The 18,639-nt window shown below is 35.3% G+C and overlaps 1 protein-coding gene across 1 annotated transcript in view; it reads left to right on the top strand.

Annotated features, from left to right (window-relative positions):
• The first annotated feature begins 11 nt into the window (after window positions 1–11).
• IKZF3 (IKAROS family zinc finger 3) overlaps window positions 12–18,639 on the top strand; it is an 82,309-nt gene continuing 63,681 nt past the window's right edge. The window contains 2 exon segments of the mRNA XM_058560887.1: window positions 12–44; window positions 46–334. Coding sequence (XP_058416870.1) covers window positions 12–44; window positions 46–334 — 322 coding nt within the window.

Below are 18,639 nucleotides of genomic sequence, written 5' to 3'. Positions count from 1 at the left end.
ACAGTTTACTGATGCGCCATTTCCATCCTATCTGGGTTCTCGAGAGGCTTTGACATTCAAAAGGGGGCTGGAAGAGCGGTACCTCGGGCGCTCCGCGGTGAGCGTCCTTTAAAGCCGTCGCCAGCCAGCGCCGCTGTAACCCCGCGCACCGGCCGGTCGCCGGCTCCTGCCCCTTTCAATCTGCGCCGACGCGGCGGCGGATCCCGGGGAGTCCCCGCGCTGGGAATCTCCCGCCAGCTGTGCGCTGCGTCCCGGCGACGGCAGGAGCACGTGGAGCGGCCGGGTAGCCAGAGCGGCAGCTCCAGCCCAGCCCAGCCCAGCGGCGAGATGGAAGGTGAGCCTCCAGCCCGCTTCTTTTCTAAGGGGTCTTTGAAAAGCTCGACCGGTGCACGCAGCAGAGAGAGTTCCTTCTGAATCTCGGTTTTGCTTCTATTTATTTCTTTGGTCAAAAGTAAATATGAGGCATTTGAGAGGGCAAAACGTGTCGGTTCTCATACATCTCTCATTTGCCCCCCACCCCCGACCTAACTTTGGAAAGTGATAACCTCTCTGCAATTTTATTTCTTAGTGGTTGTCAGGGGTCAACTCTAAGTCTGCAGAGGAAGAGTACTTAATGGGGCGTCCCTGAAATGGCAGCAAACATGGGTTGGAATAACTAATCCTTCTGGATGTTATGTCGTCCATGGCTTCAGTGTCCATTGGAATTAGGCTAATCTGAGGGGCTTGTTTAGAATGAAAGATAACGATAACTGTTTTTTTCTTCTAAGGGTAAATGTTGTCATATGGGAAAGATAAATTTTAAAGTAGTTGGCACTTGCAGTTCCCTTGGAACTCGATCTTCTAATGATCCTTCTTTACCCAAAGCAAAAATCAGGCTCACATTGAGTTTCATTTGAATTCATTTTGAAAGTCATGAAACTATCCTTGCTTCTCAGAAATTTTTTAGTATGTACTTCCTTGGAATAACTAAAATTTCACACTACTATTGTAAACTTTTCAATGGTCTTTTCAACGTGTTTCTAAAACCTTGAAAATGGCAGATGCATTGGGGGAGGTAGTGATATTTGGAAAATCAGAATTTGTGAGAAATATGTTCGTTATATTAATAAATGAGATACACCTAACTAAAATGTTATTTGATAAATACTATGAATAGCATGGATATTTTCTTCATCATAATTGAAGGATCTCTTATTGCCAATGAACCTTGGTCTTTGGCAGCTTTAGATCTAAAGTACATGAAGTTTTCAAAATTTGATTAAATACTTTGGGACACAAGGTAAATCTGGTAACGGGTTTGTTTCAACAGTATAATTGAGTGCAATATTATGGTCTTAAATCCTCGGTTTGTACATGGGTATGCTTACATTTTTTTCTTAACTACCTTGGCCCCTATAAACATTTTTTTCTCTAAGTAGAATGCCAAATGATAAGTCAATGAACAGTATGTATTTAGTATGTATATGGAAACTTCTAAATGGCCATTATTGAATAATGCCTCGTGTTTTCTATTATGAAAAACTCTTTATGCTTTTAAAATTTTGAATTATCAGGATTTAAAAAATAACTCTACAAAATTTGCACTTTGAATATTTGAAAAATGGTTTATATAGTCTAATTTTTAACATGTAAAGGTTTCATTGGCCAAGAACAGGAAAAAAATTAGGTTGCTACACTATGAAAAAATAATTTAAAAAACTCTCGTGCTTTAATTATTACAAATGAATTGCTGAATTTGTTTTTGTGAAGTTATAAATCAGTACTCCAACACTAGTTTTTCCTAGTCTTAACCATTTCACTTCTCAAGAATAACGTACAGAATAGTGTAAATCAGTGGAAACTAGAAGGTTTCTCTGTAAATGTTAATACTACCAAATTAATTTATTTAATGTGAGATAAAGAAATTACTAACTAAATAGCAGAATTTAGGATATTAAAACCCTAACAAAGACTTTTCGATAAGCCTGAATGAAGACTCTCTGAATAAGAAAGGAATGAAAACTTGTGTAGAATTTACTTTAGAATGTGCAGACTGTAAATGGAAAGAGAATATAGATCAGTGATCAGTTGTGAGTTTAGATGACTAGACTAAATTCATAGGTCCATAGAGATAAATGGTATATAGTATGCTTAATGCAAAGATTTCAACACTTAAATTAAAAAAAATTTTTTTAAAAGGTTAATGATGTGAGTTTAGCCATTCTAACACCAGATCCTTGAAGACAGAGCATTTGATGTAGTAAAATATCTGGTTAATTATAGCCACCCAAGATTGACTAATTTGGTTCATGTGTTTGATATTTAACATAAAGTATTTTTACATTATCTTGATATTTTGGTCTCAATCTAGGATAGAGATTTGACCTCTAGTGTATACCTCACATTTCTTGGCAATGTAAGAAAGTAGAATACTTTATGGAATACCTTTATTTTATGCCTAATTTGGGGGTCAAATTAATATGCCACAGGTTATTATGAAATGTGAGGCTGTATAGTCAGTCATTCCTTCAGCATATAAAATCCTTTTTTATTCACTCATCAACAGACATTTATTGAGACTTTCTAAGTGTGAAGATGTTAGATGAAATAAGCTTTTGAAATAGAAATCTTGTCATGTAAAAATGAAAAGAGTTAATGCATATAATAAATCAGAAGCCATAACTTTTTTCTTTTATCACAACCTTTGATCGTAAATATTTTCTATCCAAAGACTCTTTATGTTGCTAAATTTTTTTATTTGTGCTGTAATAACATCTCTGCTATCTGGTATGGTTGAGAAATGAGGTGGTTCACAAATATGAATTTCACAGGTATTGGCATATTTCTCATTTCATATAAAACCTTTTTATTTTAAACAATATTGGATAGAGAGCTTTCCAAGTGTATTTATTACATAGATCCTTGTTTATAAACAAGGTACACAAAAGATAATTTTATTTTGGTGACCCTGGGCCACTATTCTGACCATCAAGTAGTGTATTGTTCTATAGTATATTCTCGCAGGGGTTTTGAACTGTGCAGAGCTGAATGCCCCTACACTAAATATTCTCAGGTTATTGTGCAGTTTTTGTCTCCTTCTTGATGTCAGCTTCTGCTTCTCACCACATGGCTTTTGTGGTAGCCATTTTTCATTTCTAGGTCCCTTTCTATGCTGTGGATGGTTGAGATTTTCAGAGATATAGCTTTCAAATGGCGGAGTTTACTAGCCCTCTGTATGAGCCTATGAAGGTTGAAATGGCAAAGTTCAAAGGAAAAAAAAGCCACAGAAAGGCCATGGGATCCTGGCAGAACATAATTTTAGAAAATTCCTGTTTGTGCTTTCTATAAGCCAATATGCTATTTCACACTTCCATATCTTTGCTAAAATTTTCACCCCGTTCTTTACCTGGTTATGCCTACTCATTTTTCAAGACTCCTCAGGCATCATCATTATGAAGGCTTTGCAGATGACCTCCTTCTGGTGACCTTCCTTGGTGTCCCCCCTACCCAGTCCCTCACCTCCCTCCACCTTTCCTTTCTCTGCATACTTCTGCCAAGTGTATTGAAATTATTTGTTGATTTAAGTGTTTATTCCCCCACTGGTCTTTAAGCTTCTGGAGGACAGAGACTATGTCTTATTTTTGTATGCTCAGTGCCAAGAACAGTTCCTGGTTCGTAAGAGACCCTCAGAGTTTGTTGCATTCAATTAAGAAAATGGTGCTGAAAAGTAATTTTCATTATGTTTATTATGATGCCTTTAATTAATTTTTGTGAGTAGGAGATTGGTGCTAGCAATTCTTCGTTAGAACTCAGAAATTTTTTAAAGTACTCAAATGGTATAACAGAAAAAGAAAACTCAGAAAACAAAAATGTTATTGGGTATTTTGGCTAGACTGTCACTTGAAGCCAAATCTTACCTATTAACTTTACATTAGATTTCAGGATCACATATTAGTCCATTAAAATATGGATCAAATATGAGCAGAAATTTGCTTTCTCAATCAGTAAAATGTAGATGGTACCATAAAACTAGCATAAATATTTCCAGTGATACCTTTTTAATACATTTTTATAAACTTGTCATTAATATATAAATATATATATTTATGTTTATTTAGAACTAAAAGATTATTGGTAGATCTTTTATCAGACATCCAATATTAATTGGCTCCTGACTCAAGTTGTAGTTCTAGACTATGTATGAGAAGAACTGAGTGATTAACACAGAAACCTGCATTTACTAAGCGCTCAATAAAGGTTTTTTTTGTGTGCTAAAGATTCATTAATTATTGTGAAAAGAGACCCTAGACATCACAAGGACGTAGAATTCACTCTGCTATCTAGCCTTTTAAAAACACAACTCTACCATTAACTGGTACATTTATAGTAATTAGAAATCATAAGGATGACCCTGAAGCCTTTTGAATCACTTTTTTTGAAAGGTGAAATAATAATTATAATATTGTTCTATCATATCACTTATTTAAAAAGTGATCTATAACTCTATTATTATGTAATCTATGAAAATACTTTAATCCCCAGTGATTCTGAATGAGATAATTTTTTCAACCTTAATTGAAATCTGCTTTTTGAGTCCAAAATTAAAGTTCTTAGAGTCAAAAGTGGTGTAGAGTAAATCAAAGTAATATGGAATTGATACTATATTATATTGGCTATGTGTCGCATTTAGGTGAGATTAAAAACTAGATGTTTAATACTGGATATGAAGCAGAATAAAATGCATTTATGGAACAGTACTCTTTACTCATTGTCAATAATTCAAAATCAGCTTACCTCCTGACTCTTGTAGCAATGCAATTGGCAACATATAGCAAATTGTATTTATTAATGAGTGTTCTTAGGGATAAAAATTTTGGCGTGTGTTAGATTATTTGTGGGTTTGTAAACGAAACTTTTTTAAAATAAGAGAAATAGAAAATATTCAATAGCATCACTGATGAAACAATGCAAAACTGTATTTTCTGCTCTTAACTCTTAATTACCTAAAGATTATTTAACTAGATTTCTTGCTTATTTTTGTCATTAATGTACCTGTAACCCTTTCTAGACTGTCAGATTCCAAAGTGTAGGGATATTTTTATCACCAGTGATAACTAGTACCCAGCCCAGTCCCCAGCACATAGTAAGACTGCAGTCATATTTATTGAATAAATTAATGAATGAGTTGCCTGTGTGTTTGGTCATATGACTATTTATTTGTTCAAGTTTTATGGTAAAGAGAGTAAGGAAAATAGTGACACTGAAACTACTTAATATTGCTGGTTAGTTTGTCAGAGGTGTCGTAAAAGATTTGGCAGAAGAGTTTGGAATGTTGGCTAACTCCAACAGGATGAATGCTATCATCTTTTTCTAATCTAATATTGGCTCTACTCTGGGCAAAATAATATAATGCCTTCTAACTTTTGGATTTGTTTAAAAATTTTGATGCATTGTTTATTTCAGTGAAGCACTGCAATTTCCGCAATAAACCATTTCTTGACAACAAATGTTCTGCTTCTTATAAGTTGAGAATAACATATTTTACTTAATTTGAGTTCTCTATCACAGCACTATCAGTTCATTTGTAAAGTGATGTCTATTTGAGAGACTATTAACTTATCAGAATATTTGACACATCAGAACAATTTCCTGTAAAAGCAGTCATATAGACTCTGTGATATGAAAAAAAGATCATGCTTACCAACCTATAAACATTTTTTATAGATGTGGAGTTACATCATAACAGATGTATAATAGCTCCAGTCTGAAAACTGGTAGTAACTAATTTTTATAATATTTAACAACTAATCATTTTTGCCATCATCTGCCTTTATCTCAAGTTAAGAAATCACTTGCTATTACTCATTAATAGTTGATTATATGCTTGCATACAGTGTCACCAGTACCACAGATGTGTCAAAGGCTAACTTGATTTAAATTTCATTTGACTTTCATGTGTATCATTTACCAAATTTTAATGCATTGAAGATTATCAGTGTGTGAATTTATACTCTGACTTCAAAATACAACTTTTTTTACCAACTCTTTGAAAATATTAAAATTTTATAAATGTGACTTGAGTAAGATTGTGGTTCTGCACTGGTATGCTTTTTCCTGTGCATATTTGCTCATGTAAAATTATTTAAGTAAGAATATCGCCAAGTCTCCTATTCCCTGTATTTAATTAAATGCCTGTAAGGGCTCAGGCTAAGGTGCTTTGGGACATGCTTTTGTCACAGTGTAGTAATCAGCTGCTCAATAACAAGAACATGTAGCATAGCACATCATGATTATATATTCCATGTTTTTAAAATACTTATTGTAAGCTTGGCGTACTTCCTGTCTGATTTTTAGACATGTTCAAAATTAAAGAATGTGAACAATTGTTAGATATTTTTAGTGATTGAACTTTGAACCCAAGATTACTTACCATCTTTCAAGTTTCAGGCAATAGTTTAACTAAAAAGTATTCTGAAATAATAAGGTTAAATACTTGCAAATGATAATAGCTTTTATATGTACGCATCTTCATTTTTTTTGTATTGGCAAATAAGAAAAAATACAGAAATAATCTGTGCATTGTAGCTCATATAAAGCTGCAACTTTCATCCATAACTCTAGATTTTTAGTTTTTGTCTATTAAAACAGACTTATTATTCTCATTGTTTGACTTTTTAGTAATTATTATATATTTGAATGTTATAATTGTTACTATTAAGATACCCCTTCTTCTGTTTTACATATGGTAATCCATGTAACATTTCACTTGAAAAAATGAAATCCCCCTTTAAAAAAAATTTAAAACTACTAGTATAGAAACAGATGCTTTCCTACTAAGTAAGTAGTCTCTGGAAGCCGGTAGTGTCTAAGATTCAGCAAGTTCTGTGGAAATTAAACCCCTGGTCCCTTTGGCTTCCTTTGTAAGACAGAGCTTCCTAACTTCGTTTTGATACTGTGGATGTTATGCTGTACCATTCTCAAACTTTAAGAAATAGATGGCCTATTGGCCTACAAGAAATATTTGTCTAAAGCAGTGGTGTGCCAGTGGATTCAAGGGGGCCAGATAAGAGGAATTATTCAGAACTGGTGTAAACCATTGATTCTCTACCTCTCTTGGTTCATAAATCATTGCAGCAGGACAGAAGAGTTTATGGGCCATCCTAACCAACACACTTCTGCTTGCCACCATAAAAACAAAATTCCCCAGAATTAATGAGAATATTTTTGTGAGTGGATGAAAGCATTAGGATGAAACACCATTTTAACATTTTTCATGCATTCTAGAAATAAAATTGTGAACTTGTTTGGTAAACAATAATTCAGTGTAAAATAGACCCTTGGCATTTGTGAATTTAACCTGCTGTTTTGACTCTTTGTGAGTGACCCTGAAGGAATACAAGACATGATAATTTGTAATTGTTACGGCTTTTGTAAAAATTTTTTTTTGTGTGTGAGGAAGATCAGCCCTGAGCTAACATCTGTGCTAATCCTCCTCTTTTTGCTGAGGAAGACCGGCTCTGAGCTAACATCTATTGCCAATCCTCCTCCTTTTTTTTCCCCCAAAGCCCCAGTAGATAGTTGTATGTCATAGTTGCACATCCTTCTAGTTGCTGTATGTGGGACGCGGTCTCAGCATGGCCGGAGAAGCGGTGCGTCGGTGCACGCCTGGGATCCGAACTGGGGCCGCCAGTAGTGGACCGCGTGCACTTAACCGCTAAGCCACGGGGCCGGCTCTGTAAAGATTTAAATAGAATAAAGTATATAAAAAGTCCTAGCTCAAATTTGAATTAGTAGGGTTGGGAGACTGGAGTACACAAACAAATATTGGCTTCTACGTTAGCCAAGCCAACAGCATTCATGCACATCTTAATAAAAAGAATTTGGAGAATCTCAAAGGACTCTACAGTTATCCGTTGTAAACATCAGTGACCTAATGTGGTCCTATTTGCCCCAAACCCAAACAACTAGAAAATTTTTACAGATAATCTAATTTGGGGATGGAGACACATTCTATATAATGGACAAATAATGATTAAACAAGTGGATATTAGGAGTATAGTGCTTATAGATCTTATAGCTCCTACTCTATACGGTGATATTTGGTGATTGTATGATGACCCCTTGAGGTGTTCCACGGTCAGTCTCACAGTTCAGCAAGAATTAGGATGAGACATAAAAACAAGACAAAATTTGTTTTTATCAACAGAACACCCTTTTATACCAAAATCTTATGTGGGACAGATCTAAGTGCGATATTCCATTTGAGAGGGAGGTGAGGGCAAGAAACCACTGCCAGGCCTACGTAGCTTTTGGCCCTTTCCTTACCCCATACAGATCAGCACCTGTGGCAAACCTCTGGAACCCTGGAGTTCCATACAACACCTGATTCAGACTGTTAGATGTTTTTTTCTACTGGTAAGCCTGTATCTAGACTTGCTTCTTTCAATCCATTTTGAGGATTGCTGCCAGAATGATCTTCCTATAATATCAAGTTACTCCCCTACTCAAAAACCATTATAAGTATATCTTAGTTGGGCATTTAAAATAATCTACAATGTAGCTTCAGTATACCTTGCCAGTGGTATCCTCTGTCCTCTAATGTTATTATTCTGGACTACTAAGGGTTCCCTGAACATGCGCTGCTTTTCCTAACTCCCCATTTTTCAAATGGTGTTCAAACTCAACAAGTTCGAAAATGAACTCATTGTTTCTCCAAACCAAACCAACTTCTCCTGACTTCCCAACACTGTTAATAGCACCGTAATCGTGCCAGCTGAAATTCTCACTCATCCATTATAGTCTATCCCAAATGCCATCTCTTTTAGGAAGCCATCCCTCATTCTAGGTTAGAATCTCTTCCTTTTCTGAAACCTAGTAACATTTTATGTCTGTCTAATGACTACTAGAACCTCACTCCATTTTATGTATAAACATGGAGTATTTTTACATGATTTTAATACAATCTAAATTGTCTTAAGTATGCAACTACTATATAAATTAAGAATCAAGACGCATTTGCCATTATTGATGCAACCTGTGCCTTCTGCATTTTTAGCTCTTTGATTCACGGTGATTCTACAAATACATCTGACTACCTTATTATTATGTCTTGGAATAATTGTGCTGGTACATTTACATATTGAAATACAATATCATTTCACCTTTATATTACAGTTAGGGCTTTATTTAAAAAAACCTTAGCATGTGTGGATAGGTTATATTTCATTCATGATGGTAAAAGAGGTGTTATAAAATATTTTGTCTAAAAGGGAGATACTTGGTCTTGGTAAGGTTGAGAACCACTCTAAGTTTACTGTTTTACAAGAGACCAGCCATAGCCTAAATAAGATCATATTTATGAAATCACTTTGCACAATACTAGACACAGAGTTAGGATCCAGCAAATATTCAGTTGAGTTCGTAAATCATTTACAAGGATCTTTTAAACCCTTGCTAATCTAAGTGTGGTCTGTGGACCAGCAGCATTAGCAGCATATGGGAATGGTTACAAATGCAGAATCTCAGGCCAGACTTGCTGAATCAGAATCTGCATTTTAACAAGGTTCCTAGGGAATTCGTTTGTACGTTAAAGTCTGCTAAGCATTGCCCACGGTTTGAAAAGTATCAGTGAAACATCACTGTCATAGCACATGTTGGATTAGTGGTGAATCATCTTTACATATGTATTTAGAATATATTTCTTATTGTTTAAATGCTGATTTTAAAAGATAGTTGAACAACAAAAACTTTATAACATTTAATTTTGACTTACCTTGTATACAGCATTTATAACACAATATAATTCTAAAGTCAAAAATCTTTATTCATTAATTCTTCATTCAAAAAATATTTATTGAATGCCTGTTATGTGCCAAGTATGCAAAATATTGGCTTTACAGTGGTGAACAAGACAGACAATGCTCTTGCCCTCATGGAATTTACGGTCAGGTGAGGAAGACAGACCCCAAAACAAGTAAATAATAAATGAAATATTTAAAATTATGCTAAGTACTATGAAGGAAATAAAGAATGCTAATATGGAGAATAATGGTTGGGGCAGGGTTGGTGAACCTCTCCTCTAAATAAGAGGTCCTGGCTAGAGAGAGAAATTTGGTCATCTTTAGCACATAGATGATGTTTAACGTCATAGGTATGAATGGGATCATCTCAAGAGAGAATATATTGTGAGAGGGGGCTCAGGATTGAATGCTGAGGATCATGTCATTTAGGTGGTCAGGTAGAGGAAGAGCTGGCAAGACCGGAGGAAAACCAGCAGAGTGTGGTGTAATGGAATTCAAGAGAGGAGAGTGTTTGTGAAGGAGTGGTTGGTCAGCTATGTTGAATGTTGTCAAAAAATCAAGTAAGGTGAGGACAAAAAATGTAGGTTGGTTTTGGCAACATAAAAGTTGCTAGTGACCTTAATAAAAGTGGTTTTCGTGGAGTGGTGGGATTGGAAACCAAATTGCAGTGCTTAAAGCAGGAATGGGAATAGAGAAAGCAGAAACAGTGATACAGACCATTTTTTCCAGAAGTATAGCTAGTAGCTGAAGCAGAGAAATAAGTGGGGCTGTTGCTGGAGAGGAATGTAGATCAAGAGAGTTTGTTTGTTTGTTTTACTTTTCCAAAGATGAATGACAAGCTATTGTAGCTTAAGTTTATTGAAAAAAATCAAAGACCAAAATTGAAACAGATCTTTAACTCTTAATTCTCAGGGAAGTTTGATTGGAGAATTAGCTATCACTGAAAATATCTTATTTAGTTGGCACATGACATGTAAATTTTCTCACCATGAGAATTTTTAAGATATATGGTGCCCATTCAGTGGATGGTTGGTATAGATATAATCTGTAAAGATTCTATAGAAGAATCAGGAGAAACTCTTGAAATATAAACTTTTTTCAAAAGTGGGAAGATATTGCTATAATTACATTTCTAAGGTTTGGGATTTTAGAGATTTGAGAATGTTTGAGTGTTCAGTAGGTTTTTTAAAAAATTAAGGAATAACTTATACAATGAAGTACACATCTTATATAGCTTAATTAAATTTTACCTATATAGTCACTTTCCAAGATATGAAACATTTGCCTCACTCCGTAAGATTCCCTTGTGCACATTTATAATTAATATACCCCCAGCCCCAAGTTAAACACTATGCAGACTTCTGTCATCATAGGTCAGTTTTCCTGTTCTTGAATTCCATGTAAATGGAATCACACAGTATGTGCTTTTTTGTTCTCTGGCTTCTTTTGCTCAGCATACTTTTGAGATTCATCCATATTATTACATTTATTAGTAATTCATTCTCTTTTATTGTTGAATAGCATGAATATACCACAATTCGTTTATTCATTCTACTGTTGATGGACATTTGGTTGTTTCCAGTGTTTGTCTATATTATGAGCATTCTTATGCATATCTTTTGGTGGACATATACATTCATTTATCTTAGATATATATCTAGGACTAGCATTTCTAGGTGTATATTTAGTTTTGATACATACTGCCAAACATTTTTCAAAGTGGTTGGACCAGGGCCGGCCCCGTGGCTTAGCGGTTAAGTGTGCGTGCTCCGCTGCTGGCGGTCCGGGTTCGGATCCTTGGCGCGCACTGATGCACTGCTTCTCCGGCCGTGCTGAGGCCGTGTCCCACATACAGCAACTGGAAGGATGTGCAGCTATGGCATACAACTGTCTACTGGGGCTTTGGGGGGAAAAGATAAATAAATAAAAAATCTTCAAAGTGGTTGGACCAGTTTACCCTCCCACTAGCAGTGTCTGAGAGTCCCAGTTGTTCCACATCCTGCCAACACTTGCTATTGTCAGTCAGTCTTTTAAATTTTAGCCATTCTGTTTGGTGTGTAGTGGTATTTCATTGTGGTTTTAACTTGCAGTTTTCCTGATGAATAATGATGTTGAGTACTTTTCGTATGTTTATTGGCCATTTGGATATCCTCTTTCCTAAAGTGCTGTAAGTCTTCTGCACTTTTTTTTTAAGTTGGATTGTTTGTATTTTTTCTTATTGATTGTGTAGGCATTTTTTAAAAAATATATTTTGGTAACATGCACTTTGTCAGATGTGTGTTGCAAATATTTTCTTAAACTATTTGATAAATGGAATTCTTAATGAAGACTAATTTATCAATTTTGAGAGGGGGGATTAAGTGTGCCTTATGTCTTGTTTAAGAAATCTTTGCCTATTCTAAGGCCATGAAAATATTCTTCCATGTTTTCCTCTAGAAATTTGATTGTTTTAGCTTCACAGCTAGGTCTATTACCTACTTCAAATTAATGATTCTACTTTTGACCCAGTTATTTTATTAAAAACTAGGCATTTTAAACTTATAAAATGAAAGTCTTACTTGGAATATGTTGGATTCAACCATTTTAGCACAAACTTTTTTAAAAGTAACAATGATATGAAATGCCCGTTCTTCCTTTTCTCTCTACATGTTCATTTGGTGGCATGTGATATCCATGGTAAAATAGAAATGTATTTATTTTTCTATAACTTTAGAGTAATTGACCTTTCAAGGAAAGTAACACTAGATGTTGTTTGTTATTTTCGACCTGTGCCCCATAGTCTATAATTTCCTCATTAGATATTTAATCTAGGGGAAAAAATGGAATAGTTTATAAAAAAGAGTAAGGTAGGAACAACTGGAATAGTAACATGGGCTGCATTTGCTCTGATGTCCTTAGACAAGTTCTTGATTTTTCTTAACCTTTACCTTAGTCCAAGGAAGAAAGGAAGGGAGTATTTCGTGGTTGGAGGGATTACTCTCATTTTAAGGTGTACTCTTTGTTTCTATATCTTCCTTTCCCCTCAATCATAGTCAGTTGAGGTATTTGAAATTAATTAGGTCTCAAATCTCTTCTAATTCTGACCTTCTTCCAAGATCTATAAGCTATATAGGAAAGCACTCTAAAACAGTATTTAAATTCTTTAAAACAAACATGAAACTCAAGAAACGAATCCTGCTTCTTTTCTTAATGTGTCGCTGACATTGTAGCCTTGGACAATTATGTGACTTTATATTTTTTGTCATCCTTTGTGTCTTGAATTTTGTCTGTAAAACAGGGAGAATAATAAATGCCATTGCACCTGTTTATCTTCCAGAAATGCTATGAGGTAATATGAAATCTCATTTGCGCTACTGAGCCCAGTGCTTGGTGCCACGTTTTTGGAAGACCACGCGAAACAAAACTGGAGAGAAAGCGCTTACCACGTTTAGGGAGTTGAGTGGTAGCATCTGAGTAATAACTTACCCTATATGTTCCCAGAAAGCTGAACTAGGACCTGAAATGGACATTTCAGGAAATTTGAGTTCAGCTACGTTTAAGGAGGAACTTTTTTAACCATTAGAGTTTTTCTGAAATGGAAAGGAATAACTTCCATATATTATTAAAAGTATCTAAGCAGAGGCTGTACAACCCAAATAGGGGGATATTGGAGGAAATTCAAGCATTAGGTGGCAGGGGAAGGAGAATTAAGCTAGTTAAGATATCCACTGCAATTCCAGTATTCTAATTTCATTGGTTATAGGGATCATTTTTCATTATGCAGAACTGTTTTTGTGATGGCAAGATTCCAGGAATGGTTATATGTGGAAGTAATAAGGAGAACTGGTGGAGGACCTTTCAGGAACAGTAGCTAACACTTCTGTGCTGTATTTATAGTCCCAAGTGTTAATGTTGCGATTGTGAATACATTTTTGTAGTCAGTGACTCAGTTTCCAAAGCTTTTAGTTAAAAAGTAAAAGTAGATGTTTTAGATAAGAGAACCTATTTTTTAAAAAAGAGGCGTGGGGATAGGGGAGTCAGTTTACTGTTAATGAAGATCAAAAAGGTGTGTCAACATTCAGAGACAGCTTTCTGGCAGCTGTCAGGCACCAGTGCTGCTGGCAGCTGGCAAATTCAGTACAAGATTCTTCCTGAGATTTGACATTTTGCTCTCCTTTAGCACCTACACTTCCTACCGGGAAAACAGACCAGCAAGTGGAAATCTGATCTCTGAAAATAAGATTAGAATTTTGTTAGCTGGTGTTCTTAATTGAATGATAATTACTTAATAGTATCAAAATAAAGGCAAGTTTATAACCATTTGAGTTTAAAATATGGTTACAGATTTCATTGCTAATGTAAATACTTGGTTTTGTTCATAGATAATTTATATTAGAGCTAAAAGTTAAAAACATTCACACGTGAACTTGACGAAATCTCAATTAACCAGACTCTTGCATTTCCGAGTTTAAATTTTATTTGTAATCTACCCCTTTTCATTTTGTAGCACATGAAATGCTAAAATCTCTGAGAAAAATCTTGGTACGTTAACAGAAATTCTAACTAGTGAAATTTTTTTAATGCCATCTTCGTCTATGAAAAGAGAATCTGAAGAGATGAAAAAACAAATTTGAAATTGTCATCACTCAGCAAGCATGTGCTAAAGGCTTGTTATCAATACTGGTGGAGGGCGGGCCCGGTGGCTTAGCAGTTAAGTGCGAGCACTCTGCTGCTGGCTGCGCGGGTTCAGATCCCAGGTGCGCACCGATGCACCGCCTGTCCAGCCATGCCGAGGCGGCGTGCCACATACGGCAACCAGAAGGATGTGCAACTATGACATACAGCGATCTACTGGGGCTTTGGGGAGAAAAAGGGAAAAGAGGAGGATTGGCAATAGATGTTAGCTTAGGGCCGGTCTTCCTCAGCAAAAAGAGGAGGATTGGCATGGATTTTAGCTCAGGGCTGATCTTCCTCAAAAAAAAAAAAATACTGGTGGAAAACAGTTGGAGATTGCTAGTAAAGCTTTGAATTTGTAGAGTGCTTGGAAAGCTACAAAAGAAATAACTTTTAACTTTACAGTCAAATATGTTTGTCAGCTATCTCAGTAATAGAATAATTATAACTTTTACAAGATTTGTTATTTAAGAGGTAAGGTGTCAATGGAAAACACTAATAATTTAATTAAATGCAAAACATATCAGGAAATTGATTATTTAGTTGTGGGAAGGGCAGGAGGGCAAATGATATGAAAAAGTGTTAACTAGGGTTTTCTGCTAGATTATAATTTTGGCTTTTAGATGAGATAAGAAAAATGGTTTTATCTAATGATATCAAAAAATCCGAATGTAAACATGATGCTAAGTATGTGTTTGTACACATACATGTAAGTACATTTTAAAATATTTCATCTGGATGTTTGGCATCATGTGGTATTTTTTTTACCCTCTGAAAAGTCACATTAATTTTTTCATCAGTGAAATTTGTAAAATGCTTTGTATGAAAAGTGCTGTCTAGATGCTTTATATCTTTGATTACTGCAATAATGGAAACCTGAACTTTTTCCTGAAATTCCAATTGCAGGAGTTTTGGAAATATTGATAGAAGATGGTCATTGTTAAGCTGTTTCCTGGTATAATATCTTTAAAATTTTGGCTGATATTTAATTTTTATACATGGTTTGGTTGAATTCTTTTTTCCTGATCTAGAGTTTTAATGTTTGTTTTAAATAAATAGCTTTACAGTGGTATCCCAAGCAGAAGCAAGATACTCTAAAATCTAAATCAGTGCTATTCAGTAGAACTTTCTGCGATGACGGATATGTTCTTTATCTGTGCTGTCCAGTAGAGTAGCCACTAGCCACATGTTCTGTTGAGTACTGGAAATGTGGCTGGTGTGACTGAGAAACTAAATTTTTTATTTTAACTAATTTAAATTTAAACTTAAATCACCGCATGTGGCTAGTGGCTACTGTATTGGACAGTAGAGTGTTAGTATTTGTAGTAGGTCTAGAGCAGGGCTTGGCAAACTTTTCCTGTAAAGGACCGGATAGTGAATGTTTTAGGTTTTTAGAGTCATACAGTCTGTTGCAACTACTCAGCTCTGCTGTTGGAGTACAAAAGCAGCTGTAGACAACACAGAAATGGATGGGTTTGGCTGTGTTCCAATAAAACTTAATTTATGGACACTGAAATTTGAATTTCATATAATTTTCAAGTGGCACGAAACAGTATTCTTCTGATTTTTTTCAATCATTTAAAAATGTAAAATCCATTCTTAGTTCACATGCCATACAAAAACAGGTGGTAAGCCATAGTTTGTAGAACCTTGATCTCGTGTTCATAAGTAGCATCAATGATAGAGATGTAAAAATTCATGTGTTCATTCAACAAATATTTATTGAGTGTCCATCATGAGTGGGCACTATTTTGGGAGCTGAAGATACAGCAAAATAGCAATAAAAAATGCAGACAACATCCCTCTTCTCATGGAGCTTACATTCTGGTTGGGGGAAGACGTAAAAAAAGAACCAATATATGTCAGGTGGTGACAATGAAGAAATTTTATGAAGAAAAATAAAGCAAGGTAAAAGAAAAGAAAGTGACAATGGAGGATGACATTTTATATAGGGTAGTTAGGTAAAGCTTATTTGATAAGGTGACTTTTGAGCACACACCTGAATGAAGAAAGGGAGTGGGCCAGGTAGCTATTTGGGGAAAGAGCATTCTGGTCAAAGGGAAGGGTAAATGCAAAGACTCTAAGGCAGGAGCATGCTTTACCTATTCAAGTGACAGAAGAGATGTAGAAAATTGGCAAGATTTATATTTCAACAAAATTAACCCACTTTGGAATTCTTCTGTCATTTGCACCAGATATGTATAAACATCAGTACAGGAAACCATTTCTATTAAAGGAATATAGGGACCCTTCCTTCTTAGCTTTCTAGAGCATTCTTTTGAAAAATATTTTAAAGGTATATTGACTGTCAGCACATTAAAAAGACCCCAGTAGACCCCATCAAATGGAAACTTTCTGAGGGTTTTTTGGACTGACGTGTAAAGAAATTGCAAAATGGCCCGTTAAAAACTGAAAAGTGTTCGCTGCACTTAGAAATACTTAAAAGGTTTCTGGTCTTCAGTTTGGAACTCCTTCACCGTCTATCCACTACTGGGCTTCATGTTTTTATAAAGACCTTTAAATTCAGGGAGAAAAATGTACTTCAATCTATTTGTCCTTGTGTTTTAAGTATTTTTAGTACCTAAGAAAAACATCCGTGTAGCCTGATTATAGATGGGTTTAATGTCTCCTTTAAGTTCTGAATACTAAGGTAGTCAGAATCTCCTTTTTCTCTTAGAAACTGCACTCAGTTACTTCTGGTGTTATTTACAGCACACAAAGGCCACTTGAAAACATATCGAGAGCTATTTAAATGTCATTGTCAGAGGGTTTAAAAGGTTCAGGGGACCAGGACCTTTTTTCTTTAGGTTACCAAATCAAAAGTCATTTTGCTCTATAGTAACTAAAAGATGTTTTCACATGAAGGTTGCTCATGTGAAACCTTTGAGTTAGTTTTCTTTCTTTTTTTTCCTGTTAAGAATCCCTTTAGTGTGCAGTTAGAAGTTTCACAGTTAGCTTTTTTTCTTTAACTTTTTAAAAAAAACCATCAAACTTAAACAGAAAAGTTGCAATACAGTACAAAACTATTTTTTCCGGAAATTTTGAGAGTAAGTTGCTGACATGATGCCCTATCACCCTTGAATACTTTAGTGTGTATGTTCTGCCTTCTCCTACATAACCACAAAACAACTATCAAAATCAGGAAATTAACAATGATACATTTAATCCTCAGACCCCGTTCAGATTTCTCCAGCTGTTTCTATCATGTCCTTTACAGCAAGAGGATTCAGCTCAGAATCTCACATTGTATTGAGTTGTCACATCTCTTCCCTCTCCTTCAGTCTGAAACAGTTCCTCAGTCTTTCATGACCTTGACACTTTTGATGGTTATAAGCCAGTTATTTTGTAAACTACACCTCAATTAGAGTTTGTGTGTTTTCTAATGGTTAGGTTCATGTTACGTATGTTTGGCAGGAATATCACAGAAGTGATGCTGTGTTCTTTTCATTATTAGGTGGCATGTAATTTTTAAAAATTTTATTTTATTAAGGTCATAATAGTTTATAACATTATCAGATGGCATGTAATTTTTCTTTGTCCCGTTACTTGATGATGATCACTTTGCTCAGTTACAGTGGTGTCTACCGGGTTCTCCACTGTATGGTTAGTCTTTTCATCTTTGTAATAATAAATATTTTGGGGAGAAGCACTTTGAAACTATATAAATATTCTGTTCATCATCAGACTTTCAATTTATTCACTTATTAATGTCAGTATGGACTCATGAAGTTGTTTTTTTCAATGGGTTATAATCCAATACTATTATTATTTTGATGCTTTCTTGTCCCAGATTTGGCCAGTGGAAACCCCTTCAAGATGATTTCTATATCTTTTTAACATATCTTCTTCATTCTGTGAGTACTTCCTTGCTTTCTGGCACAACAAAATGTTCCACACTCATGTTATACTTTTCCCTGCCCCAATCCTGGAATTAACCATTTCTCCAAGTAGTCTGGTTCTTTTAGGTGGAGAATGATATTTAGAAGTTAATGTCTGGATGCTAGAAGCTGTTGTAGTGTCACTGCTCCTGGGTGCTCTCAGTGACAGGACTAGAGACTATGTATGTATATCATACATACACACATTTACACCTATATTTTATATCTATTTATGTATAGTAGAAGCCACCCGTTCATGCCAATACTTCTATTTCCAATACAGTACCACAGATTTCCATATATGTTACTCCCTTCTGTGACAGAAAAAA

Source organism: Diceros bicornis, chromosome 18 (genome assembly GCF_020826845.1).
Source record: "Diceros bicornis minor isolate mBicDic1 chromosome 18, mDicBic1.mat.cur, whole genome shotgun sequence".
Lineage (NCBI taxonomy): Eukaryota > Metazoa > Chordata > Mammalia > Perissodactyla > Rhinocerotidae > Diceros > Diceros bicornis.
The sequence above is the reverse complement of the archived record's forward strand: the minus strand, read 5'-3'. Positions and strand labels throughout refer to the sequence as shown.